The 27,212-nt window shown below is 32.3% G+C and overlaps 2 protein-coding genes and 1 pseudogene across 2 annotated transcripts; 2 read left to right on the top strand and 1 right to left on the bottom strand.

Annotated features, from left to right (window-relative positions):
* On the top strand, window positions 5,578-5,891 carry LOC109129503. The gene is made up of 2 exons (XM_019237767.1): window positions 5,578-5,583; window positions 5,766-5,891. The coding sequence occupies exons 1-2, from the start codon at window positions 5,578-5,580 to the stop codon at window positions 5,889-5,891; spliced, it is 132 nt and encodes a 43-aa protein (XP_019093312.1).
* LOC104753654 lies at window positions 15,731-18,764 on the bottom strand. Its single transcript, XM_010475876.1, has 6 exons — window positions 18,545-18,764; window positions 18,242-18,475; window positions 16,756-18,013; window positions 16,413-16,589; window positions 16,230-16,329; window positions 15,731-16,141 (listed from the first exon to the last, which is right to left on the bottom strand). The coding sequence occupies exons 1-6, from the start codon at window positions 18,762-18,764 to the stop codon at window positions 15,731-15,733; spliced, it is 2,400 nt and encodes a 799-aa protein (XP_010474178.1).
* On the top strand, window positions 24,097-25,721 carry LOC104750519 (annotated as a pseudogene).

Here is a 27,212-nt window from a genome sequence, read left to right as displayed (position 1 = left end):
TAGAAATTGTTGGGGCATATATATTCCTTCAGTTCTTTGCATTAAAAACATCAACTTTTCAATACAATTACTGATTGACTTCTATTAAACTCGGACAAGTTGATTCAAATTCAGTGCTAGCCAAAGGACACTCGTTTTGGAACGTATGCTTCTTTGGGAATATGTAAAACGTGACTCTGATATGATCTTCCTATTCGCATAGCTCTCGAAAAATGTCTCCGGTTATTGACATGAAAGTGACAAAGGAGAGGTTTTTAAATAAAGAGATGTTCACTAATCAGCACGATGCCAAAGGTTTAATTAAAAGATAATCAACTTGATAAGCTTTGGAAACTTCTTGGCCCGCCAGCCTTTGTGTGCAAACTAATCACGTGCATCGGGATCTAATCCATATTTCCAAGTTATCTTATTTCAATACATTATTCGCGAATTTGGCGTTGATTATTATTATTGATCGGTTGACTAATGTTGACCAATAAAAATATTTAAATAAAATATTTTCTTTATTTTTAATACTAATAAAATAATTAACAAAAATATCTATATTCATTATAACGATATATTGTATATAGATATATTAATGCACTTATAATTATTTTTTTCTATTGAAAAATTTTACTGAAAGTAAAATCAAAATCGTTAAGAATATTTCAATTCTAAAACTTTTATGTTACAATGATTTTTTATTATATTTTACCATAAGTAAATGACTTTTTATTTTCAACAATTCTAATGATTTTGATATGCATTTGGTCTGATGCTAATAATTTTTATTGTAGAGATTTTTTTTTGTATTAAAATAAAGTAAGGAGTTAATGTTTTTTAATTGTTAATGTTAAAACAAGTACATATTTGATTTATTAGAAAATATTTTCTGGTTTATTTTAATTTATAATATCATAAAATTTTAAGAATGATATTTATTTCACTTTTAGTTAAATTTTAAAATTGAAAAAAAAAACTAACTATTATAAGACTGAATGCATTGAACATATATACAATATATCTTTATATTGGGTATAATTATGTTTTGTAATTATTAAACAACATAAATGATTTCCTAAATATTTCAATAAAATAATTTTCTTATTTTGATTATCTTATTTTTCTTAATATTATGTTAATCACTAATTTTAACACATTCTATATTCATTATAACGCTATATTGTATATATATATATATATATTAATGCACTTATAATTATTATTTTCTATTGAAAAATTTGACTGAAAGTAAAATCAAAATCGTTAAGAATTTTTCAATTCTTAAACTTTTATGTTACAATGATTTTATATTTTACCATAAGTATATGACTTTTTATTTTCAACAATTCTAATGATTTTGATATGTGTTGGGTTTGATGCTAATAGTTTTTATTGTAGAGATTGTTTTTGTATTAAATTAAAGTAAGGAGTTAATGTTTTTTAATTGTTAATGTTAAAATAAGTACTTATTTGATTTATTACAAAATATTTTCTGGTTTAGTTTAATTTTTAATATCATAAAATTTTAAGAATGATATTTATTTCACTTTTAGTTAAGTTTTAAAATTGAAAGAAAAACTAACCATTTTAAGACTGAATGCATTGAACATATATACAATATATCTTTATATTGGGTATAATTATGTTTTGTAATTATTAAACAACATAAATGATTTCCTAAATATTTCAAAAAAATAAATTTCTTACTTATTGATTTTAATAATAAAAATAAATAAATAAAAAATATATTTGAATATTTTTGTTGTTCTTCCTCTTCGCTTAGTTAGTTTGTATGTGAACTCGTTTTTATCAAACCTGATCCATTTTGAGATGATTAGACCGGTTAGTTTGAATGTGAACTCGTTTTTAAATGTCAGAAGGCCCCAGCTAGTTTGATTTGTCTAAGTAAAATGTAATTAAATTGAAATAATAATGATTGACGTAGGAACATGTATCACCAAATAATTAGACTCCCAAAAACTCGTTGCGTCAGAATTATTCCATGATAATATTTAATAAGCTTATCTAACAAGAATGTAATTAAAGTCCATTGTCCACCTTAGACGAGGCAAAGAGCATGCCCTTCACGGGATTATCACATGTCGACCGGTCTTCTTCCGTACATTACATGTTTTTATAAAACTTTTCTGCTGTGATGGTTTATTTTCGAATTATTAATCATACGATTATTTTCTCCAGTTTTGATTATTTTAACCCTTTGAATAATCTGCAGACCCTACACTAAGATGAACAAGCAAAGAGACAAGCAAACTTTGGATACTTGTGTCTGGATCCGAGGGTTCGAAGGTAATGCGATAAGTTTAATGGGCATTTGTCTCCTATTTATCATATCATTGGGCGTTATATATGTCCCCACATAACTTGGTTACAGGTTACAACCCAATTTTTAAAAACTAAATGTTACATCCCTAGTCATTTTTCATCTACATTTTCTATCTATATATTATACTAGAAAGGTAGAATTTTCAAACAAAAATCTAAAATTCTTTTGGCTATTGCTAGTATTATAAGACGTCAATATTATATTGTGAAGATTTGAGTGTTTTTTTTTCCCTTTCTTTTTCCATTTAATAAATTTTGAATTATCTAAAAAATTACATAATAATACTGAGTAATGAGTTGACTTGAGGTCTTTTAGCATTCTCAAATTAGCAACGACAATTCGGTTAGTGACATGAATGTGACAAAGGAACGTACTTAACTTTTTAAATTAAGAGATGTTCACTAATCAGAACTATCCATAGGTTTAGTTAAAGATACTAGGATTTAACCCGCCGTACACCGCTGGACAATATTTTTAATTTTAAAAATTTAAAATTTATATTGTATTTATTTGTTATTTTATTATTGTTTTATTGATTTAAAAAATATAAAATTTTACTGGTATTTGATATTCAAAGTATAGGATTTTTGTGGTGTTTTCAAGGCTTTAACCTCTGTAGTATATGTATAGTCTAGTAATACATTTATCTCCTGGTACACATCTAAAAGTGTTTAAAAAAAAACAATTCCACTTAACTCCCTATATAAGATTAATGCCAACCCGTCTCACCAAAATCAAAATAAATTTTTGCATAAGAAAAAATAATCAAAATAAGTTTTTTTCAAGTTTAATTATGTTAATTGTTTTATCAAATTAGCATACTTATATAGTTTATAATTTTTCCATGTCAAATATATAGTTTATAATAATTAATAGAATTTTAATTTTTTTGGTAATTCCTCAAAAAATAAAAAAATAAACCAAATTATATGGGGGTTTTCAACATATTTAATGTGACATTTTATAATTGGATTTTCGGTTTAGGAAATTTATTAATGTTAATATAATTATGGATATTGTAAACTTTTGTTAAGGAAAATATGTTGTATATCATTTAAATTTGAGAGATTTTAGCATCCATAAAAATAGTTTTGGAGATTTAATGGGTTAAAACTTTAATGGGTAGAGTTGTTTTTGGAAAAATCGGAATGTATAGATGTTGTTAAGATTTTATGGCAATAAATGTAACAAATGTTGGTCAATTTTAAAAAGTTTAGTATTTGAGTTTCTCTGCAATGTTATTTATAGAATTATTTTAGGGGTTAATGTTGTAAAAAAAAATTAAATAATTAAAACTTAAAAGACATAAACCAAAATGTATTTCAAAAATGTTAATATAAAATGTTAATATAGATATTATCAACTTTAGAACCTTTGGAAACTAGCTTGTTGGCCCACGCCACCCTAATCACGTGCGTCGTATCTAATCCATATTTCCAAATCATTAATACAGATTATACACAATGTGTGTAATATAATTCACTATATTTACTCTTATTTTTTTGTTAATTAACAGGATATATTGGATATCTATCTTTTTGGTATTTGTTAACAAAATTTGGACATTAACAAAATTCGAACACTTTAAAATAACAATCAGTATCAAAACATTTTATTATATAAAGCTTAATGTTAAAGTTACTCAAAGTTACTCATTAACAAGATTGTATCGATAACATGTTGACATGCATCTAAATTTACTAAAACATTAAAAAGAACTAAACATTAAAAAGTAATATTTCTAAACTTATTGTAAAAAGGAAATCTACTAACTGTCAATATTTGTTTATTCTTTCTTTTTATTATTTTAATTTAAATATGTTTAAGTATTTTTAGATTAACTATCTTTCAATTTCTCAAATTTTATTGGGTTGGTCATAAACTCATTGCAATTTTGTAGATATTTTTTTCTTTTTATCCACAATATTTTTTGAGTAAACAATTTAAAGAAATATTTTGGGGATTATACAAACTGTCACAAACAAATTAAAGTGGTGAAAAGAATCCGCGTCAAATTGAAAGTAAATAAACAAAAATTAGTTTAATTTGTTCACAAAGTCATTTTATAGGTGGTGATAAAGAGCAAACTTTACAATAAAATATTTTTGGATGTAAGAACATCAGGGATCGATTCCAGCTCCCTACGAATGTAGAGATTAGGCTAATGGGCTGGTCTGTTGTGGCCCAATGGTTGACAAAAAAAAAACTTGTAAATATGAAAATATAAAAATATAAATTAGTGTATTAAAGTAAAACCTTATCTATAACTAAGAATATCTATATATTTATTTCTGCAAAATATATTTCATTTACAATAAATATTAATATATTCTTTTAATTAGTAGACATTTTAAAAACTCGCACATCGATTTGGTCCTAATCTAGTATTTACAAAGAGTTGATCTGCGTTGATTAGAGTTGTTGGAGTTGATATGCGGAAAAAGCTTACAGAACAAGAGATTGTGGTGGTTTTATGACTGTGTTTTGTTGTTTTGATTTGAGAGAAATGTTTTTTAACTCAAAAGCAAAAAAAAATCCCTTAAAATCATTCAAAGTAGCATTTTAAAAGAAAGTTGTGATATTTTGAATAACAAGAGATTTAAAGTTGGATTTATAAACAATTAATTGAATAACAAGAGATTTTGAATTATTTTAAAAAAATTTATATAAATCTTAATTGAATAACATAAGATTTCATAAAATTTTTTAAAATTCTCAATTGAATAAGAATACTTTAAAATCCTTTAAATGTTAGGTTCAATACCCCATCTTAATAACCGGCTGATTGTAAATTTATTGTGTTTGGCCGGCAAGTAAGTCTTCTATTTAATGAATCAACAGTTGCTATTTTGAGAACCAGAGTCTTCAGATCTTTGGTTAATTAAGGGTTGGAAGTGTCATTCATGATGGACCCAACACACAATGACATTGACAGCTACCGAAGTTATCAATTTACAAGAGCAAAAGAACATAATGCGCGTGGGGTTGCTTTGATTCCTTTGTAATCTTGTTACTTCTTAGAAATATTGATATGGCATACCCTTAATTAATAGAGAGAGAGCCTTTTTTGTAGATTCCACTTTACATCTCAAGTGCTTTTATAAAAAATAAAAATAGAATAATAATATTCAATGCATGATGAGAGAAAGTATGGGATACAGTCTTCTTGTTACTTATTTCTATTTCTTTTCATCTATAATTGGTATTACGTATATATATACATATATCTGCCTACCTACATAGTAGATATGCATGTATGTGATGTGAGTATATATAAGTTAAGTCCTACTCATTTGCACAACATCTCTCTCTGTGCTACTGCTAAGGCATCTCTTTCTCCCTCTCATTCACAGACTCTCTCTCCCCCGAACTCTCTCTCTCATTTTCTATATACCTCTATATATCTCTGTCTCTAGAGTTATTTTAATCATGAAAGAAACCAAGAAGAAGANNNNAGAAGACGCCATGCAGCAAAAAGCTCGGAGGATACTTGAAAGAGCAGAAGGGAAGGCTTTACATCATCAGAAGATGTGTGGTCATGCTCATTTGCTGGCATGACTAACTTGCAACTTATATGCCGTTATATTTTCACGCATATGTATATGTGCACATGCATATAGACAATATCAATGTTGGTAGTACAACAGTTTGATTGAAGAAAGGGATCGGATCTTTGTGGTTGTGGCGATTTGTGATGTGAGCGGAGTTCGCAAGCTGGAGATGTATTTCCTGAGTTGTTACTCGATTATCAGTTAGGATAATAACTTTTGAGTTAGTATGAAAAGTTACAAGTAGAATCTTCTTTAATATTGTTAGTGTATGATATAGCTAGAGTAAGGAGAGACAAGTTATAATCAAAGTTTGTAAATGCTTACAGAGTGTAGTTGTGAGAGGGATTTCCTCGTCTCTAACTCAAGTCTTTCATGTTGTTGTGGCATTTAACAATAATATGTTATAAACATTAATTACAAGTATAAATTATAAAACCAAAAATTAATAATTTGATGTGTAGTTTCATCCTAAAATGATTTAAAACATTTTAAAAAAAGAAATAAAGTGTTTATAGCATGTATCCATGTACACCAGTTCTAAATGATAGTATTCAATAACCATTTTGATATTTAAAATATATACGTTTTTTTTTGGGTGCAAATTTAAAATTTATACGTAAAATTACCAAATTTTGAATAGAATTTAATTTGGCATTTACGAATATGAAAGAAATCCCATATCAATCAGATCAAACTTTTTCATATCTTGCTCCTATTTTTGAACCTTCATGCACATGTGTTTGTTTGGACCCAGTGACTTAAATTCGATGGCAAAATGATTAAAGGACACTGTTTTCATTTGTGTATTCATAGTTTTCCCCCTACGTAAAAATGACCATAGATCATTGACAGAATTAGAAAAAGGCATTTCATGAAAATAACAAGTCTTGATTTGTATAAGAAGTAAAAAAGAGAAATGAGTCACTGGTCATTACTGTTTTGCATTGTGTCTTATTACCGAGTTTGGGTGATATGTAATGAAATAATGCATTACTATCATATTCAGAAGAACTGACAAGATATTCAAGCCTTACCAATGAGAACGTGCCAAAGGATACTCTTAGTGATGACAGCTTTTATGTCTGCCCACGGGCAAAGGCCAATGTCCTGAGGCTGAGACCCACATACCATCAGATCGGATCGCCACATCATCTCTTGTTTTGTGTTTTCGATAGGACCCATCACCTTGCGATAAATTAGACATTTTAGTCACCCTTGGTCATTACTCATTAGTCTTGGACACAAAAGGACGATTAGAATCGATATATTTCGATCAGGCCGGTGGTTTAACTTTTAGTACAACTAGATTCTGTTCTTGTAATTATATACAATTAGATATTCTTTTAGTTATAATTCTAGGCTGTTGAAAGCAAAAAAAGTTTTATAAAGAAACTTCTACACAACACTTCTCAAAGTTTGATTTCCAATTTTTACTTTCTTTCTTCTCTCTGTTTTTGTTTTCTTATGAAATGGATCTTACTTTGTAATGATATTCCGGTTGTGTTGTGTGTGCACATATTCATACACAAAATTTTCTAAAAAAAAAATAATCAATAAAAAGAGAATATTCGGACTCAAAAGATAGACTCAGTACAAAATTATTTTAAAGGTAAACTTGATCTTGAGTTTAGCTTTTTTTTTTTGTTTTTCCAACAACACATACGTTTGTCATTCATGTTTCCAAAAGGGTTGGAACCCATTTTACAACCATTGGTGCCTCCTACTCCTATAGTGAGATACACCTAATCATAGAGAAGAAAATACATGCATCAAAGGAGCTAATTAGCTTACTTATTTGTTCTTGATCCAATTACCATTTGTTTTTCTATAAGGTTATATAATTTGAAGGGTTTGATTACTATCGTTGGGTATATGATATTGGCGCCGTTTGTTTTGATAGATGCTATTGTTCATGCACATTAAGTTTTGTTGTTGCTGCACATATACATTAAGATGAATTTACTTCTTCAAGAAAGACTTGTGCTGCAAGTGTATACGAATGACATACTAGTTTTGAAGGACAGATTTGGAATCAACTTTTGTAATGAATATATTTTACATAAAATGTATTTTTGAATGCATATAAATTATGTATTGTCATTGTAAGTAGAAAGCAAAATTGAACAAAAATTACAATCTGTAATGATGATAATACTAGTTTATCTTCTTAAACTGATTAAAAACTATAACATATTCCTTATTCCCAAATAGAGCCAGATGCTGAAAATGAAAACGATATCTCACACAACCTTTTTATGAAGCAGCGATATCTCCATACTCGTTTGAGTTGCAAATGTAAAAACGTTATACTCCATTTTAGTGAAAGACAACAATACTATTAATAAATTGTATATGTCCACGGGATTAACTCGTCCTATATTTCTTTCGGCAACTATAGTGTATATTCTTATCGGACTGATACTACCTACTATTTCGTCGTCGCTTTAGCATTTTGTATATATATGATCAAGTACTAAAGGGTAGGTAGATACCAATAATATATAGGGAAAATCACGTTTTAAACCTTCAAAGTATCAGATACCACTTTAAACCTCGAGAGAATTTTGTTAATACTATAAACCTTTAAAATGATTCTACTAATATTTTAACCCTTTAAACTGATTTTACTAACACTTTAAACCTTAAAACTAATTTTCATTTTTGTACCGCCATAAAAAATAACGGAATAATAATATCCGTCAACGCGAAATAGTTAAACTATGTTGGTTTAATTTAATTTTTAATTATATTTAGTTTTATGAATTAAAAAAAAGATAAAAAAAAAAATTGTGTTCATCTTCATTGTAAACATAACTTTTACGATGTTATTTTCACATTATTAATTTTTTTAATAAATATATCTCCACTGGATTCTGATTCAAATCGATTGACTTCTCACAGGAAACCAGTGAATCTTTTAAATCTATTGTCGTCTTCAATTTTACATTTGTCAAATGTTTTAACCTTATCTCTGATTCTTCATTTTTTTGCTTTGATATATTTTTATATTTTATCAATTGTTATAAATAATTAAATTAAATTAAAAAATTTAAATAAGTATTTAAATAAAACCAGCATAGTTTAACTATTTCACGTTGACGGATATTACTATTCCATAATCTTTCGTGGCGGTACAAACAGGAAAGTTAATTTTAAGGTTTAAAGTGTTAGTGAAATCATTTTAAAGGTTTATAGTGTTAGTGAAAATATCTCAAGGTTTAAAGTGCTACTCAATGACACGTTAAAAGTTTAAAATGTGATTTTCCCATAATATATATTTTAATTTCTACTATATCAATGGGCCTCCCAAATAAAAACTAGACAAAAGCCTTAAACTATTACACATCATTAACATATACAAAAATGAGAAAACTAAAATCTAATCGTCATCGTTAAAATCTAAGCAGTAATCCCAACGAATGCTAGACCCATGGCTTTGTGGCAGAGACGTTGGATTGGAACCCTCGTCAAAAGCATTTGGTTTTCAAGTTCACTCACTTTCCGACGTTTCACCAGACCCGTTACAAATATCCCATAATGCTTAATTAGAACTATGACAATCCGGCTCCCGAATGTCATATCTCATGTCGAGCAACCTACACTACAAGAAAACCTGCGTTTTGTGACACCGGTAATCGTCACAAATGGGTCGCAAAACACCTGTTTACGACGTTTTGAGCGATGACCTCTAGTAGTCACAAATTTCTCGACGCAAAATGACAAGCGTCGCGAAAGTGTCGCAATTTTGCAACGATTTGGTGACTACTAAATTTGGTCATTTATAAGCGACTCCTTTAAGACTATAACTTTTAGTCGTAAATTAAAGACCAAAACGTGACTGAATTTGGAAACGCGTATATACGACTACGTTAGGACGAGTTGTGCGTCGGGGAATCATGACGAAAATGTGGTCGCAAATAAGTGATAAAGGTCGTCTCAATTTAATCGCAAGATAGTGGTAAATTTGACGACGTATTTGTGACGCTTTTGTGATTCATGTGTATTTGAGACGAATTAGAGACTCCTGGTTTGGAGAGAAATGAGCGTGTCATTAGTCGCAAAACAGTGAGAAAAGAGTGTGAAAATTTTGCGACTAATGTGTGAGAGACATTGGGTGGTCAGAAATTTGTAACGTATTGGCAACGATTTTGTTAGCTTGTGTAATTGTTTTGGTCTGAAATTAGTCACAATTTTGAGACTTATTTGTAACCAGGTAGTCACTACTATTATTGTTTTACCAATTTAGAAAGCTGAAATCAAACGCTAAAAATCCTGACAATTGAAATTTGAAACCTAAAACACCATATTGACCAAAAAACAAAATCCATAACCAAAACATTAACAACATTCATGTTCCAAACAACATTCATGTCTCAGAAGAGATAATTCAATTTCCAACAAAAGAGATAATTCCAAAAGAGAACACAAACATAAACAACAAGTTTAGAAGAGTAGAAGAAGATTAATTCTGAGAGGTAGAGCGAATGACTGAACTGTTTTCATTGACGGTTTGTTCATTGGCAGGTATGGAGGCTGGTGTAGTGCCTTCTCCGGTGGCTGGTGTAGTGCCTTCTCCGGTTGCTGGTGCAGTGTCTGCGGCAGTTACAGGTGTAATTGCTGGTGGTGGTTGGTGAGCATCCATATAGTCAGCTGATTCTGGATCTTTTTTCTTCATGAATGAGAAAAGGTGCTCCAAGGTTGAGAGTCGAGAAAGGGCTTGTTGGTATTCTTCATTTTGTTTCATGAGCTTACGACGAGCATCTTCAAGTTTCTGATGCAACTCCAACATAGATGAGGAAGAAAGCTTTCACAACTCTCTTTTCTTTTCCCTTTGGCCATGGTTTCAGCAAGTCGTCCAAGCCCAAAAGGATTTCCTTTGTCATCTGTTTGAGTACACTGAAAACATGAACAGAAAATGCTTAAAAAGCCAAAAAATCTGAAAGTAGCATCAAGCTCTAGGTGTAAAATAATGACAACCAGTCACAGGTCATAGGCAGAGACAATGTTCAGAAGAGTTAGACATAAATTACCTTTAGAAAGATCTCATTATGTTGATCAATAGAGAGATTCCGATGAGTTGAGGTTTCAGATGAGTTCTCAGAATTTGCTGGCCCATCCCCATCCATTTGAGTCATGATTTCTCCCAAGTTTTTCTCGTATGCTTCAACTACTTGTTTTGCTTTTTGATCGACAAATGTTCCATCAGGCCTTGTATGTGTTCTCAGGAATACTTCTCCAAGAGAAACTGGCCAACCCAATTCCTCCTCCTACAAAAATAGCAAAGGTTAAAGAAAGAAATCATATAAAGTAAATGTTAGGTTGGTGATTTGAATCAGCAAAACTAATAGGAAAGTATGTTACCAATTCTTGCTGAACTTGCAAGTAAGACTTCTGGCCCGATAAGTGTTTGTGAACACCAAGACCGCCACGATCAGAGTTACGAGAGAGCGATGCATTTTCACTCTTCTCCACTGCATCAGGGGTGACCCAATGCCTCCACATGTGTTTCCAAAGCTTTTTGGTAATCCAAATAGGTTTGACGCCTCCCGTTTTAGCTTGACTGACAATTCCTTTCATGCGTTTCTTGGCGATCTTTAAGAATCCTTGCTTGACAAGATCAGTAATAGCTCCATCCCAAGTATACTTTTTCTACAAACAAAAAATTGAAAATTGTTAATACACTAGTAATCTGATTGGACAGCAAACAATGGTAAGAGATACAATACTTACCGCAAATTTCCTGAAATATCTCTCTTGAATATGGAGAGGAGTAACACTCCAGCTATAGTAAGGACCATCAAACTTCCTTCTGAATATTGTGGAAATCACTCTAGACAATTTACCCTTGTCCCTGGTAAACCTGTAAGAAAGGAAATATAAAGTAGATAAACAAAATTACAGAAACAGTTTTGTTCCCAAACAAAACTAAGTACAAATTTATCTTTAACCTGCTACTTGGACGATCATGAAACACAACACATTATACAAGCTGAAGCTAGAATCAGAGAAATCTAAATCAAATGAAATCTAAATCTAAATCAAAAACCGAAAAACTTACAAAATCCAAGCTAGAATCAGAATCACAAATCGACATTAGAGAGAATGGAAAGCTAACTCTAACCAGTCAAAGAATCAAAAGCTAACTCTATCCAAATGCAAACTTCAACACAAATATCATAAAGTCAAACACAAATTCAAAAGCTCAAACAGAAATTACTCAAACGAGAAGCCAAGATTCCTTACCAGATGGTCTCAACGCCTTCAATAAGGTCCTTACTCAAGACTGGTAGATGATTTCGCCCAGGAAGCTGCAACAAACCGTCAATCAAAGCTTCATAGTCTAGCGGCATCGGTGGTTCTCGAGCTTCTGGTGGACATTCCCATTCGCCATCACTAGAATCTTCATCACTCTCAGGTTGTTCCTCTTCCATATACTCATCCTCATCGAACAGTGGCTGACAAGGTGGAGGTGCTTGGTCGTGTTGCGGAAGATTTGCTTCATTCCATGGTCGTTGTCTCGGGGGAAATTGTGGAGGATTAGTATCTGACAGTTCTCTCTGGGTCTGTTGTGGAGGAGAAAGAGATGGCAGGTTTGTCGGAAAAGCTTGTGGAGCAGAAGTAGACGCTTGAAGATGCACCGGCGGAAAAACGGTCTGACGCGGTGGATGAGATGACGGAGACGGAGAACCGGAAGGTGTGGCGTTTGAAGAGAGGGTAGACGACTAAGAAGATGACTTTCTACCTACGTATACTTTTCCACCGCCTTGTGTGAGAGGACGTTTCGAATAGCTTGAACCGCCGCGTGTGGGAGCACTTGAAACGCTGACTTGAACCGCCGCGTGTGGGGCAACTTGCCTGAAATCTGGGCCGATTTGCCTGAAATTCTTGGCGCCTTGTTAGCTCGGGGAGCAACAGACTTCCCTCCTCGTCCTTTGGTCGATTTACCAGCCATTAGGAGCAATCAAAGAGAATACAGAGAGATTGGGTTTAGAGTATGAGAGAAATCGATCGAAATAGAGAGATTTGGTTAGAGATTGAAGAGAGAGTTTCGGGTTGAGAGCAAGAGAGCAAAACCATAGATCTAAAACGTTATGTCGATATTTACTAAGTGTCGAATGGGTTTTGTTTTAACTTTAGAAATCTTACGTAGTCACAAAAGGATCTCAAAAATATTAATTATAATCAAATATTAGGAGGGAGGTTTTGCCGCTAAAAAAAAACCCGAAATTTTAATCTGAAAATCATCCGTCGCAATTATGTCGCAATACAGTCGCAAAGAAGTTTGAAATGGTCGCTAATAAGTCGCAAAGTGTAGCAAAGAGAGACGAATTTGTGACTAACATCTAAGAGTCACAAAATGTTTGTAACGAATTTCTTAACTTATGATCGAAATAACACCTATCTATTGTGATGTAAGGATGATATTACAATAATTAAAAGTCTAGCAAGTTAAATTAGTAAAAACACATGCAATGCTTGTAAGTTATGAAATTGCAAACTCATTACTTAACATTACATATGTTACATGTTATGGTTTGATTAATTATAAAAAAATACAAAACCATAAGTTGACTATAGCATTGCTTATTTTTCCAAGTCTAATGTTGTTGGAGTCATTATAAGACTTATAATATTGACAATTGTCAAAAGATGAATAGATAAATGTCCAAGTAAAATACGAGCGTCGCAAAAGCGTTACAAAGTCGTCCCGAACTCAGGTGTTAGTCGCAAAGTGGTGCCGAACTCAGGCGGTGGTTGCAAAGTCGTCGTCTTTTTGTAGCTGATTTACGACCACTTTGTAACTGCTTCAAGAAACAGACTCAAAAACGCTACCTTATTGTGACCAATCTAAAGAGTCACGAAATTTCTAATGAATTTTAAAGCTTTTGATTGATCTACAGTCCATCTAATCTGTTAGAATCAATGAAATTACAACAATAGAGCAAGATTAATCCTTTACATGACAATAATCATGAAATGCATTTAAGTTATGATCATTACAAAGCATTACTAAACATTATCTAATATATTAAGCAATGTTTAAGATTTTTAAGAAATTCTTACAAATGTTTAGAATTCTATAATATTTGTATGCCACTGATTATATTTTGCAAGTATAATGTTGTTGGAGTCATTATAAGACTTATAATATTGACAATTGTAAAAATATGAATAGATAAATGTCCAAGTAAAATACGAGCGTCGCAAAAGCGTTACAAAGTCGTCCCGAACTCAGGTGTTAGTCGTAAAATGGTCCCGAACTTAGGCGGTGGTCGCAAAGTCGTCGTCGTTTTGTAGCTAATTTACGACCGCTTTGTAACTGCGTCAAGAAACAGTCAAAAAAATGATACCTTATTGTGACTATTCTAAAGAGTCACGAAATTTCTAATGAATTTTAAAGCTTTTGATCGATCTACAGTCCATCTAAACTGTTAGAATCAATGAAATTACAAAAATAGAGCAAGATTAATCCTTTACATGACTATAATCATGAAATGCATTTAAGTTATGATCATTACAATGCATTAGTAAACATTACCCAATATATTAAGCAATGTTTAAGATTTTTAAGAAATTCTTATAAATGTTTAGAATTCTATAATATTTGTATGCCATTGATTATATTTTCCATGTCTAAGGTTGTTGTAATATTAGAAGACATCTAATATTGACAATGGTATAAATTTGAATAGAGAAATGTCCAAGAAAAATATGAGCGTCGTAAAGTCGTTACAAAGTTGTCCCGAACTCAGGTGTTAGTCGCAAATAAGTCACAAATAGGTGACGCGTTAACGACTAATTTGCGACGCCTGTTGTGTTGTCACAATTAAAACATATATATGAAAAGGTTCTTACCCTGGTTCGAAACTTGGTCTTTTATATATATAAATGAGGGTTGATTACCATTGAGCCATTGTAACAATTCGAGTATTGTTAACATTAACCAATATATATCTACTATATATAGCTTATATTGTTTTTAAAAATTGCATACATTAATTAGTTATGTTTCACCATTTGAACATGATATTACAATCTAATAAATATCATACATTAGTTTTGTTTCACAAACACACATTAAATGTTAAGAAAATTCTTAATTCTCATCATCCTCATTGACATCATCATCATCATCATCATCTTCTTCTTCATATGTTGAAGCATTACATTGGAATTCGTCTTCTGCTTCTGCGTCTTCGATTTCAAAATCGTTGAATTCATCGGGAAGATGGTCGACAACCAAACTGTCAACGACGAATTCTTCAATCAAACCCGTCAATCCATCATCAGTTGTTTGCTGCAATATAACTAACTCATTCGCGTTGATGAATTTTCCTTGAACAACATTCCTAGGATTGACTTTGAGAACTGAGAGCCACACTTTTCGGGGTCGTTTAATGTACGGGTATGGAAGATAACAAACTTAATCAGCTTGAGACCCTGCAAAGTAAAATTAATTCATAAGTGTTTGCTGCATATAAACACCAACGTTTGGTTAACAGAACTTTACCTAAAATAAATGGTTCATGGTTATGATATTTTCCTGATTCGAGCACGTCAACAATGCCTCCATCTCTTATTCGAGTGCCTTTACCAATAGTAGGATCACACCATTTATAGTAGAAGAGGGTGATCTTTAATCCTAAAAAACCTGGATATTGAAGTTCAATGATATTTTCCAAGATTCCATAAAAATCATCCTCTTCTGAATCTTCTGAATAGTTTTGTCTTTTGACACATACACCATAATGCATTGTCTTTTTCGTACGTCCGTGATCTTGGATGTGAAACAGGTAACCTCTTGTAAAATAAACGGGCCACGAGATGACACAATTTTCAGGACCTTCGACTATATCATAAACCCATGGAGGAAAAGACTCATGATCNAGTTATGATATTTCCCTGATTCGAGCACGTCAACAATGCCTCCATCTCTTACTCGAGTGCCTTTACCAATAGTAGGATCATACCATTTACAGTAGAAGAGGGTGATCTTTAATCCTAAAAAACCTGGATATTGAAGTTCAATGATATTTTCCAAGATTCCATAAAAATCATCCTCTTCTGAATCTTCTGAATAGTTTTGTCTTTTGACACATACACCATAATGCATTGTCTTTTTCGTACGTCCGTGATCTTGGATGTGAAACAGGTAACCTCTTGTAAAATAAACGGGCCACGAGATGACACAATTTTCAGGACCTTCGACTATATCATAAACCCATGGAGGAAAAGACTCCTGATCTCTCATTGTATTAACCTATATTACATAATCCACCATATTAACATCATATTTAAGACAAATAAAAGAAAATATTAAGTAGGCAATATAGATATTAATGACTTACATATTGTCGAATCCAGGAAGCAAAATCTTCATCTCTTTTTGATGTGACTTCTTCATCAGACAATTCTGGATATTCATATTGAATTTGCGCTTCTAACAATCTAAGTAATACAAATAAGAGAGAAACAAATATCAAGACAATATCGTTGCACAAACTATTTATAAGCATTGACTTAATAATTACCTCTCATGCGGCCGGAAGTAATCACAAATCCGTAGAACATATGCATGTGCGCATTTGTAAACTTTTTCACTTAACCAAATTTCACTACTTACTCCACTAGGACGTCCAGCTTGTGTGAATATATCCGGTACCGGTATAGGATATCTGGGCACTTCACCTGCATCATATTGTTTTGCCCTGAAAGAAGAACAATTTTAGCATTTACATATAAATAATAAGATAATGTAATAAATATACATAAATTGATTTTACCTTCGAATCCTAGCTGTAGAAATGTTTGAAGCAAAGTAGTGTTCTGAGAAGAAAGATATCTCATCATTTAGGTATGATTGAACTATTGAACCTGCTGGATATCTTTTGTTCTTCGTCTACACAATTAACTAAATCTGCTACATATTCGTCAGGGAATCTAACATCGTTTTTCACCCATTCTAGTAAACATTGTTTCGCTTTGGCCGTCAATCTCCAAATAGGAAATGGAGCTTTTCCTCGATCATCCATATGCAATTTGGGCCGATCACAAAATCGTGCAATATCTACTCTTGACCTCACATTGTCTTTTGATCTGTCTTTAACATTCATAGCAGTATACATGATGTTATTATGGACATTCTTCTCGATATGCATCATGTCAAGATTGTGTCGTAGCGTCAAATCCGGCCAATATGATAACTCCCAAAGGATACTTTCTTTATGCCAATTATGCCATGTAGCATAGCCGTCGACCTTGACTTCATGACCATTTCCACCAACTTCAGAAGTTTTAGGAGGTCGCACATGCCGTATACGCTCATATAGAACTTGCTCACCAGTCAAAGATTGAGGTGGATTGTCGTTTAAAGCATGCTTACCTTTCAGAAAATCTTTTTTATTTTTTCGTAGTGAATGCCCTGCAAGAAGAAATCTTCTATGGCAGTCAAACCAAAATGTCTTTCTACCAGCCGGTAACTGAAACGCCTTTGTATCATCCATGCAAATCGGACACGATATTCTTCCATGTGTAGTCCATCCCGACAACATACCATATGCAGGAAAAACATTGATTGTCCATAAAAGAGCAGCTCTAAGGTTGAAATTCTGATCTAATGAAATGTCATACGCTTCCACTCCATTACTCCACAATTCCTTTAACTCCTCGATTAGTGGTTGGAGAAAAACATCAATACCTGCTCGCGGATGATTTGGTCCAGAATTTAGTATCGTAAGAAACAGATACTCACTTCCCATGCACATGTCTGGAGGCAAGTTGTATGGTGTGATGATCACGGGCCACATCGAATGATTTTTCGACATCCCAAAAGGATTAAATCCGTCTGTACATAATCCAAGATAAATGTTTCTCTTTTCTTCTGCAAATGAAGGATGAAGCTTTTGGAAATTCTTCCACTCTGCTGCATCAGATGGATGACACATTACTCCATCTTGTGACTCATGCTCAGCTTGCCATCTCATCGCTGCTGCAGTTTTCTGTGATTGATACATCCTCTTCAATCTGTCACCAATAGGTAAATACCACATACGGCTGAATGGTATTCTAGTTCGTCCATCACTAGTCTTGTATCTCAGTTTTGCGCAGAACTTATAATGCTCCAAATTCTCGTCTGCTTTCCAATACAACATACAATTGTCTATACATACATCATATGTATAGTACGACAATCCTAACTTCCGAAACAAAGAATTTGTGTTGTAATATGAACCAGTTGCTTGGTTACCCTTTGGTAAATACTCCCTGAACAACTAAGCCCATCCATCCACGCAACTTTCGGACATGTTATGGTCTACTTTCAAATTAATGAATCGAGCAGCCAATGATAATTTCGATTGACCTTCACGACAACCTTCATAAATAGGAATATTCGCAGCATCTAACATGTCATAAAACTTTTTTGCCTCATGAGTCGGTTCTTCCTGAACATAATATCCACTTCCATCAGTTGCATTAAATGTCGTCGAACCCTGAAATGCATCATTCGCCATCCCAGCATATACATTCCCTATATCATGCTCTACTAATTGACTACCGCTAGCATAATCTGCAGTATCATAATGACTATTTGTTCCTGCCCCAGTAACATCATAATCTTCACCATGTTCAGACCAAACATAATAATGTGGCATAAATCATCTACCATGCAGATGCGTCGAAACAATATCTGCTTTCAAAGACTTCTCGTTCTCACAAATTATGCAAGGGAACGGGATTTTACCTTTACCTCTTTTGGCCATTGGCAGCTGAGAACAAGCAAATTCGATAAACTCATCAACACCCGCCGAATATTCTCTCGAGATATTGTTTATCCTTGGATCAATCCGGTTGTACATCCACTCTCTTGATCTAGAATTCCACATTTTTTTTTTTGTCTTTTTTTTTTCGTTCTCTCTATTTTTTTTTTCTTACGCAAACCAAAGTAGCAAAGAGTGAGGGGAGCTTGGTATATAGGCAAATATTTGTGATGCTTTTGTGACTAAATTTATGGGATCGCACCACGAAGTAGTTGAGTTAGGCTAACACAAGGTTGTAAAAATCGGTCACGGGGTTGTAAAAATTGGCCACGGCGGCTGAATAGGCGCCGTGGAGGCACTAGAAAGTGGTTGGCGGCGACGATTTTGGTCTACGCGGTGATGCTCATAAGTCCAAAAAAAGAACTCTCTAAAACTTCATTTTTTGGTTACAAATCGATATATTAACCATAGATTTTTTCCATTTTGATGAAAACACATAAGAAAATGCCCAACAAAACAGAAAAACCCCAAAATTTCAGATTGAAACTCGTAGCAAGCACAGGCGGCGCTTAGGGTTTGTAGAGAAGAAGATGAATCGTGTGTAAATTACGTTTTTACCCATTTATCAGTTTTTTGCGTCTCAAAGTGGTCACAAACTATGACAGGTGAATATTTGTGACGATTTTGCGACTACATTTTGGGCGTCTCAAACATTAGGTGAGTTAGATACTAATGTTTCCAACGTTTTCTAAATTTATTTTGCGATTGATTTGTGACGGAACAACAAAACTTTAAGAGAGTTACAAATAAGTCTTATTTTGTGACGATTTAGTGACGGCTTTTTGCAACCCCGTTCTTTCCGTCCCAAATTAGTCGCAAACTACGACCTTTTTTGGACCAGTCTTAAAAGCGTAGCAAAAGGATCCGCAATTTGCGACTATTCGCCGACTTCCCAGCATCGTCGTTAATTTGCGACTCATTTGTCTTGGTATTGGTGCTGGTCGTTAATTGGTCACAAATACGTTACAAAGTAGTCGCTAATATTTGCGACTACAATTTTGGTCACAACCAATTGTCACATATCGCAGGTTTTCTTGTAGTGCTACCACAATTAGATAAACAGTTTATATATTGAATTACTATCAGAAAAAATCTATAATAGTACAAAAATATTGAATATTGAATTAGTCAAGGATAATTAAAGTTTCTAATAACTATATAATAAATACCTATACTATTTATACTTTTTTAGATCTAGTAAATGTTGGTGCGGGATTCAGCATCATCAATATACCGACCTAGACCGAAGGTAAACCGATTAATTTCAAAGATCAATTAAATCAGAAGATCCCCTTGGTAATTCAAGCTTTGATCCAATTTTTTCTAGAAAACAATATTAAGTGAATTTGTTTTTCTTAATAAACAAATTGATTGTGTGAAACCAGTTTATACAATATAAAGAATGTATCGATTCTACTAAATCCAGTAATTCGAATCATACATTGAGAATTATCAATTTTTAGGATCTATTAGGAAAGCATGGACTTCAAAATGTGATCTTAAACGGTATGTTTTCGTCATTGTATGGAAAATTAGTAATATATGTTTTAAGGTCAGGAGATTCGAGTAATCAAAGTTAAATAGTCATATCCCATACATATGTTATTCATCATGGACATTTAAAAATTCGAGACAGATCTAAAATGGGTGTGGCTCTTCCACATAATGTCCATCATTGTGGAATCAGATCACAAAATATTCGTTAATGGGTCATTAAAAGTACTGACAAAATTACTCCTCAAATCGTTTTAGCAGCCCATCATTATATCCAAACAGCCCATCTTCGACTGTTTCATTTCTCCCCTTTCCCTTTTAAACCATTTTCTAAATTGATTACAGAAACATATAATAATTTTACAGAAAATATTTTAAAACATTTAGAAGATAGAAACTCAAGATAGTATAAGAAAATTTTATATTTTATTACTGTATATATATACTGTAGTTACTTATTGTGCAGTTTACTAGACAAATATATGCTTATACACGAGAGTTTGTATCGCAGTGTTGTTTTTATTACATTATTTTCAAAAGTAATAATAAGTAACTAATATATCAGGTTATAAAATACAAACATAAGAATAAAATGAAACATGCATTGTNTTTTTTTTTTTTTTTTTTTTTTTTTTTTTTTTTTTTTTTTTTTTTTTGGGTCAAATTAAATGTTACTTAGATGAAAATTTGTGTACAGGCAATGAGATGTTATCTTCATATTAACCTATATATGCAATCCCACTCGTTTGGATATTTGTAACATTGAATATTTGTAACAGAAGCAAACGCCAAACATTTGCAGTCCCTCAAGCAACGCTCTTGGCAATCCTTGAGTCTCATTCATTTAATGGCAACAGGCTGTACTAGTTTCAGCTAACTTGATCAAGGTCTGTTTTAAGAAAATTCATCACTGCCACAACTCAGATTGGTGTTCTTCACACACCCCGCCCAACCATCTTTCATATGTCACCTTTTCAAATCTCGACTCGAAACCTCTGACGCAATTGTAGATTGGCGAAGTGAGTGGATCACAATATCCGTACCTCCCACATTCATTGTACTCAGCACATTTCTCCTTTGGCATGTACCATAACATGTGCAAATCATGAGCCGTTTGATTCCACTCGAACTGTTGCAACAATCCCTTGTAGCTCAAATTCAATTTTGAGGAGATAGTGATGTTTCTGTTAGAGTATCACACTATCTTCAATTTACTCTCGTTACGTATCCGCTACACCAATTCCATTTCACACAAATTCAAGATAGACTGGTGTAAGTTCAGAGAAGTCTCAAGATTTTTTTTCAAATAAAGAAATAAAGCACCGCTTGAAGGATCATCGGGCTCTATCCATAATCTCAAACACTTTTTTCTTCCTAATTTCATCCTCGTAATAATAAGGTATATGTTTGTTATACATATTATATTTATTTAATTGACGAGTTCATAAACGACATTAAGATGTAATTAAAGGAAGTCATCTTTTACATCTTTGTTATCAATATTACATTTACTTAATTGATGACCATCAAATTCTATGAAATATAACACCAATATTTTGTAAAAGATTTTAGAAAAAAAAAATAGATTTCACTTAATTAATAGTTTGGTTTTAGAAGAGATCGTTTTTTTTTTTTTTGCATTAAAAGCCAAATGTCAATCTTGAATGTTTTTGGACCTTTTGGTGATGTAAATTTATAATTAATATCAAAAGTCTTAAGATGATTGTTCTGTAAAAGAAAAAATAAATAAAAATAAATTAATCTGAAATAAAATTAGTAGCATAAGAGCTATAGATTTTGGGTGAAATGCACCCATGCCTCTAAACACCTTAGTACATGCATGTACTTCTTTTTTTTAATAAACAACCCCACATATTTGTTATATAAAAAAAAAATCCCCACATGTTATTACATTGAATTGGCAGAGACTTAACTAAATAATAATAATAAAATATGAATTTTTTCCATTAAATAGGAAATAAAAGAAAACAAAAACAACAAAAAGGCAACACCCCCTCTCTATTGATACTCTCTCGTTTCTAGTCCACTGTTAAAAAGGCTCATTCTCCAATCTTTCATCTACAGCAAGTAATTTCAAGCGATTGGGAGCGATTGGAAACGGTTTGTGTGATTGGTACCAAATGCTAGCAATTGTTACCTTTCGCAAATGGCAATCAACACCTTAATAAACGAAGATTATAAGAGATCTAGGTACATATACATCTTTCTTTCTTTCATATAAACAACCCCACATAAGTTTTAAGAGAAAAAAAATAATTAAAAAATGATTTTTTCCATTAAACAGGAAACAATGTAAAACAAAAACAAACAAAAAAGGCAACAACCACTACAGTTTATAGTTTGTATAGCTATGGAAAATATTGTAGCTATTTATATATTTTTGTCAAAATTTTAAGTTTGCTACAAATTAGTTTCAAAAACTAGTCCACCATTAAAAGGCTCTTCTCCATCCAACTACAGCTTTTTTTTTTTTTTGAACTAATTCCATCCAACTACAGGAAGTGTTCTATATTTACACACATTGGGATCACTTCACTATGTTTCTACACAATCTTTCTTCACTATATATGTCTTCCTTTCTTTTCTATATGCTAATCTCCTTAATTAATACACTTGGTTCACAATTCCTCAATTTGTTATTCGCTACTTAGTACTTTTCAAATCAGTCATCCTTTTGAGAGATTATTCTACAATTCCCCAGTTTTCAGTCGAAGTTTTCAATCTGAGTTTCAATTCTTTTTTTAGAGTTTTATGTTTGTGGATGGCTTGTTTTAACAATCCGGTGTATACTTCTGATAGTTCTACACAAAACCACAAAACACAAATTAATCAAGTAAAATATAAAATAGTATATAAATTAACAAAACAACATAAAATGTATATATAAACTCTAATGCAAAACTCCAAATTCTAAAAATTAAATACTAAATCCAAAAACTAAAATCTAAACCCTACTTGTACAAGGACATGTCATCAACCCTAAATTTTTTAACTTTGAAAGTTAAAAACCATTAAAAATATCTATTTAATTTCCTTTATAAAAAAAAATCAACTTTATGTTTTTTAACTTAAATTGAATTAAAATAAAAAGATTTCTCAACCTTTTTATCCTTTAAAACCAGCGTATTGATTTCACCTACAAAAAAAAAACCAGCGTATTGAGATTAATATTTCCTAATTAATCTACTAAAATACTATTGTTATGGTTTCAATGGTTTTTTTATTGTTACAATATATTATTAGGTTGTGCCCATGTCATAAGAACAACCCTTGACTAATAGATTGGGACGTCAAAAGAAAATTTGAAAACGACATATCTTTTCACCATCTTCAATCGTACGGGAAAACAACTCAGGTCACATTAAAGCTTTTTTTTTTTTCCTTTTAACTAAACCCTAAATAAAGGGATAATTATAATGTTTATGTTTTCAATTTCCTTTCTTTCTGAATCATTTAAAATTAAAAACCCGCTGGACAAAACAATAGCAGATCTTGTCTAAAATCCAGATTAAAGAAAAAAAACAGTGAGATTACTGATTCAAGAACATCGATCGCCTTTTTTTTGTTTTTTCTCTCTCGATAAACAAACATCGATGGCCTTCAATCCTGACTCTCGAAAGCCTGATTTTTATTATGTAAATGGAAGCAAATCCCTTCAGATGTCGTTTTCTGTTGTTGAATTATTAGTTTTTGGACCATTTCTAAACTTGTTATGGGCCATGTTTATTAGATATTTGCCTTTACGGAGCACTCATACGAAGGTACGCGCGTACCTAGCTACTATATGTATGTATACGTAGTAAAAGTAAATTTCTGTGATGATGCTAAAAATAGTTGAGTTTGAGGTCAATCATCATATCCCCAATATATATAAGCTCATAACTAGATATTAGATCTGGAATTGGAAGCCCTAGAAAAAAGTTGTAAACCCTAAACCTGTAATTGAGTGAGAAAGGAAGAAGAGATATTTCTATATCAGACCCAAAATTCATCTTTCCAGGCAGATCTTCAGTTAAGAGTTTACAAAATCATGTCTTCATCACCGTACACTTAACCATTTTTGTTAGTTTTCACCATTAATATCTCTTTAGCTTCTTTTTTTCTTGATGTGAGAAACCGTACGCTTAGTCTCTGTCTCTCTCTGATCTTTCTTTTTGATGATGTGAAAGTTATTGTTTTGTTTCTAAGAAAAAAAAAATCATATTCTTGATTCTTAATTCTTAATTATTGATTCTTGATTCTTGAAGGTTCTTGAGGTCGGTGATGATGTCGTCTTCGAAGAATGATGGTAGTAACAATGGAGTATACCCTCTCTCGTTTTACCTTTCTTCACTACCTGGCCATCAAGACATCATCCGTAATCCCTACAACCAACAGTTAACAGCATCTCCTAGACAAATGGTATCATCAGTTCCTAAGTCTCTTATTGATTACATGCCCTTTAACTCAAACGATGCTGTGAATCAGCAAGGTTTCGTGCTTCCTGAGTTGTCGAGAGAAATCAAGAAGGCAGTGAAGAAGGACCGGCACAGCAAGATTCACACGGCACAAGGTCTTAGAGACAGGAGGGTAAGGCTTTCTATTGGTGTTGCTCGCCAATTCTTTGATCTCCAGGATATGTTGGGGTTTGATAAAGCCAGTAAAACGCTAGACTGGCTGCTCAAAAAATCGAGAAAAGCCATCAAAGAGGTTGTACAGGAAAAAAAATCTCAACAATGGTAATGAAGATTTTGGAGACAACAGAGGCGATGTAGAAGAAGAGGTGGAGGAGGAGGAGGATGAGGATGGCGATAACAGCTTGGTGTATGGTTCGAGCCCCGAGTCTTGCGGGAAAAAAGTGGTATGCGAGGTCAAGAAGGCAGATAAGAGAAAGAAGAACAACGAGCTGAGCAACATCTCATCAAAGGGATCAAGAAATAATCTAGAAACCATCTCCGATATCACACAATCTGAAACCTTGGACTCATTCAAGAGGTCTATATTCTCTAACGAAGGAGAAGAAATGACACATTTTTTCTACAAAGAAACAATTGGAGAGTTTGGTAATCAAGAATCTATCTCAACCAAGATGAAGATTAACATGCCGACCAATATGGATCAAAGTTACAATCAAGATACTGGAGCATTTATGTTAATAGATCAGGGTTCAAGCAGCAACTATAGTACCATTGATCTGCCTCTTGTGGATTATAATTATGAGCAAAACCCTTTTGTTGACCAAACCTTTTGTGCAGTCACCGACACCAGTTTCCCCGGAGGTACAGTTTGGAGTTCAAGATCCGGTTCTTGCCTAAATTATTATGATTCATATGTTTATGCATTTGATGACGTGTGTTTCTTTCTCTTTTTCTTCTGGCAGGGCTCCCATAATCTTGATATTTTCCAAGGACTGGGCATCAAATTTAAACATGTAAGCCAGAATAATACTTCATTCCTCTTGAATGTATATTAATTCTGTAGTTATATATGTGTTATTTGTAAAATACATATGTTATTTTATCTTCTCAGCCAGTGATCAATTATATATATTTTTGTAAATTCCGTAAGTGTACAAGTGGTATTGTTCCCATTTTAGAGTTGTTCCTCTAACCTTAAATTCTATTAAGAGCCACAAAACGAATATGCGTTATGATGAAATATTGAGGAAAAAGTAAAAGAGAGAACAAAGAGATGGACTATGATCATCCAGAAACTATATGTACACATGTGTAATGCTTGATTAATTACATTGCAAACTGAAGTGAAACTGAACATGTTTGACAAAAAAAAAAAAAAAGTGAAACTGAACATTAGTGTATGGGGTCTAAAGTTTGGCTTTTTGGAAAAGAGGATTGTTAGGATTTGTTTAAAGTTCTTGGTAGTTTAAAACTCGTCTGCCTCAAGATGTCAAAGAACTCGTATTTAATTTTGAGAATTACTGAAAGAAAAATCAATATTTGGAAATGAACTAATTGTAGCTACTAATTAGATATTCCCTTAGATAATATATCAACTGAATAGATCAATTTAGCCATTGTCAATTTATTGAATTGGTTCATGGAAAGTTGAGTATGGTCCAAATACACGCTGGCATGAACCGATATTGATCCAACCTATAGTTGCTCGATTACTCTGACACATATTAATCGGTAACTGGGTTTGTATAAATGAATGACTAGAAAAACCATTAGATATCTAAGATATAATACATAAACGAGGATTTGCTAATTTCATATTTTTCATCCATACATGGCTAAAAGTTTCGAGTATACCCGTATTTAAATGAAAATGACTCTAGCTAACATCTTAGAGTGGTGAATATTTAAGTTTAAAGATAAAACGTTGGTTCCTAACCTTGGAAGCAATCTAATCTCAACAGGGACTTTAATAGATTTGAATGTTGTTCAAGAAAAAAATAAAGAACACATATGAATAATACTTTTTTAGTTTCTGATTACCACCTCTATTGATAATATAATATATTTGTTAGGAGTCTCAAATTTTGCTTTCGTCTTGCTTTTTCATTTCGTTTTTGTTGTTTATTCTCACGTCTTCTATTTCAGTTTAAGTAAGAACTGTACTGACCTTTGTATATTATCTATCTAGACTTGCCTCATTGTTTTATCATTTTTTGTTCTGTTCTTCTTCAAAGCATGTAAGAAGTGTACTGACATTAATATGTAGACTTTGCCTAGGTCGCTCTGGATTAGTTAAGTACCTATGAATAATCTACAATATTTAATCAACATTACTGACTGGGAAAGTGATTTGCCTTCAAGATTTTGTAGCAAAGTGAAAGTAAAATTTATTATATAAAATTTCATTTGTCAGATCCTATGAAGTAAACTCGCCGGAATAGCTTAATTTTAATATTCACATAACATCTTTTCAACATGACCTTCACTGCTTCCCAGTCTTTAAGGGGTGGATCTCTCTTGTTACCGTAAAATATTTACCGGTTTTACAATTTATACCATCTTGTAAAAAAAGTTATTACAAAAAAAAAAAAAAAAAAAAAAA

This window comes from Camelina sativa, chromosome 16 (genome assembly GCF_000633955.1).
Source record: "Camelina sativa cultivar DH55 chromosome 16, Cs, whole genome shotgun sequence".
Classification (NCBI taxonomy): domain Eukaryota; kingdom Viridiplantae; phylum Streptophyta; class Magnoliopsida; order Brassicales; family Brassicaceae; genus Camelina; species Camelina sativa.
The sequence above is the reverse complement of the archived record's forward strand: the minus strand, read 5'-3'. Positions and strand labels throughout refer to the sequence as shown.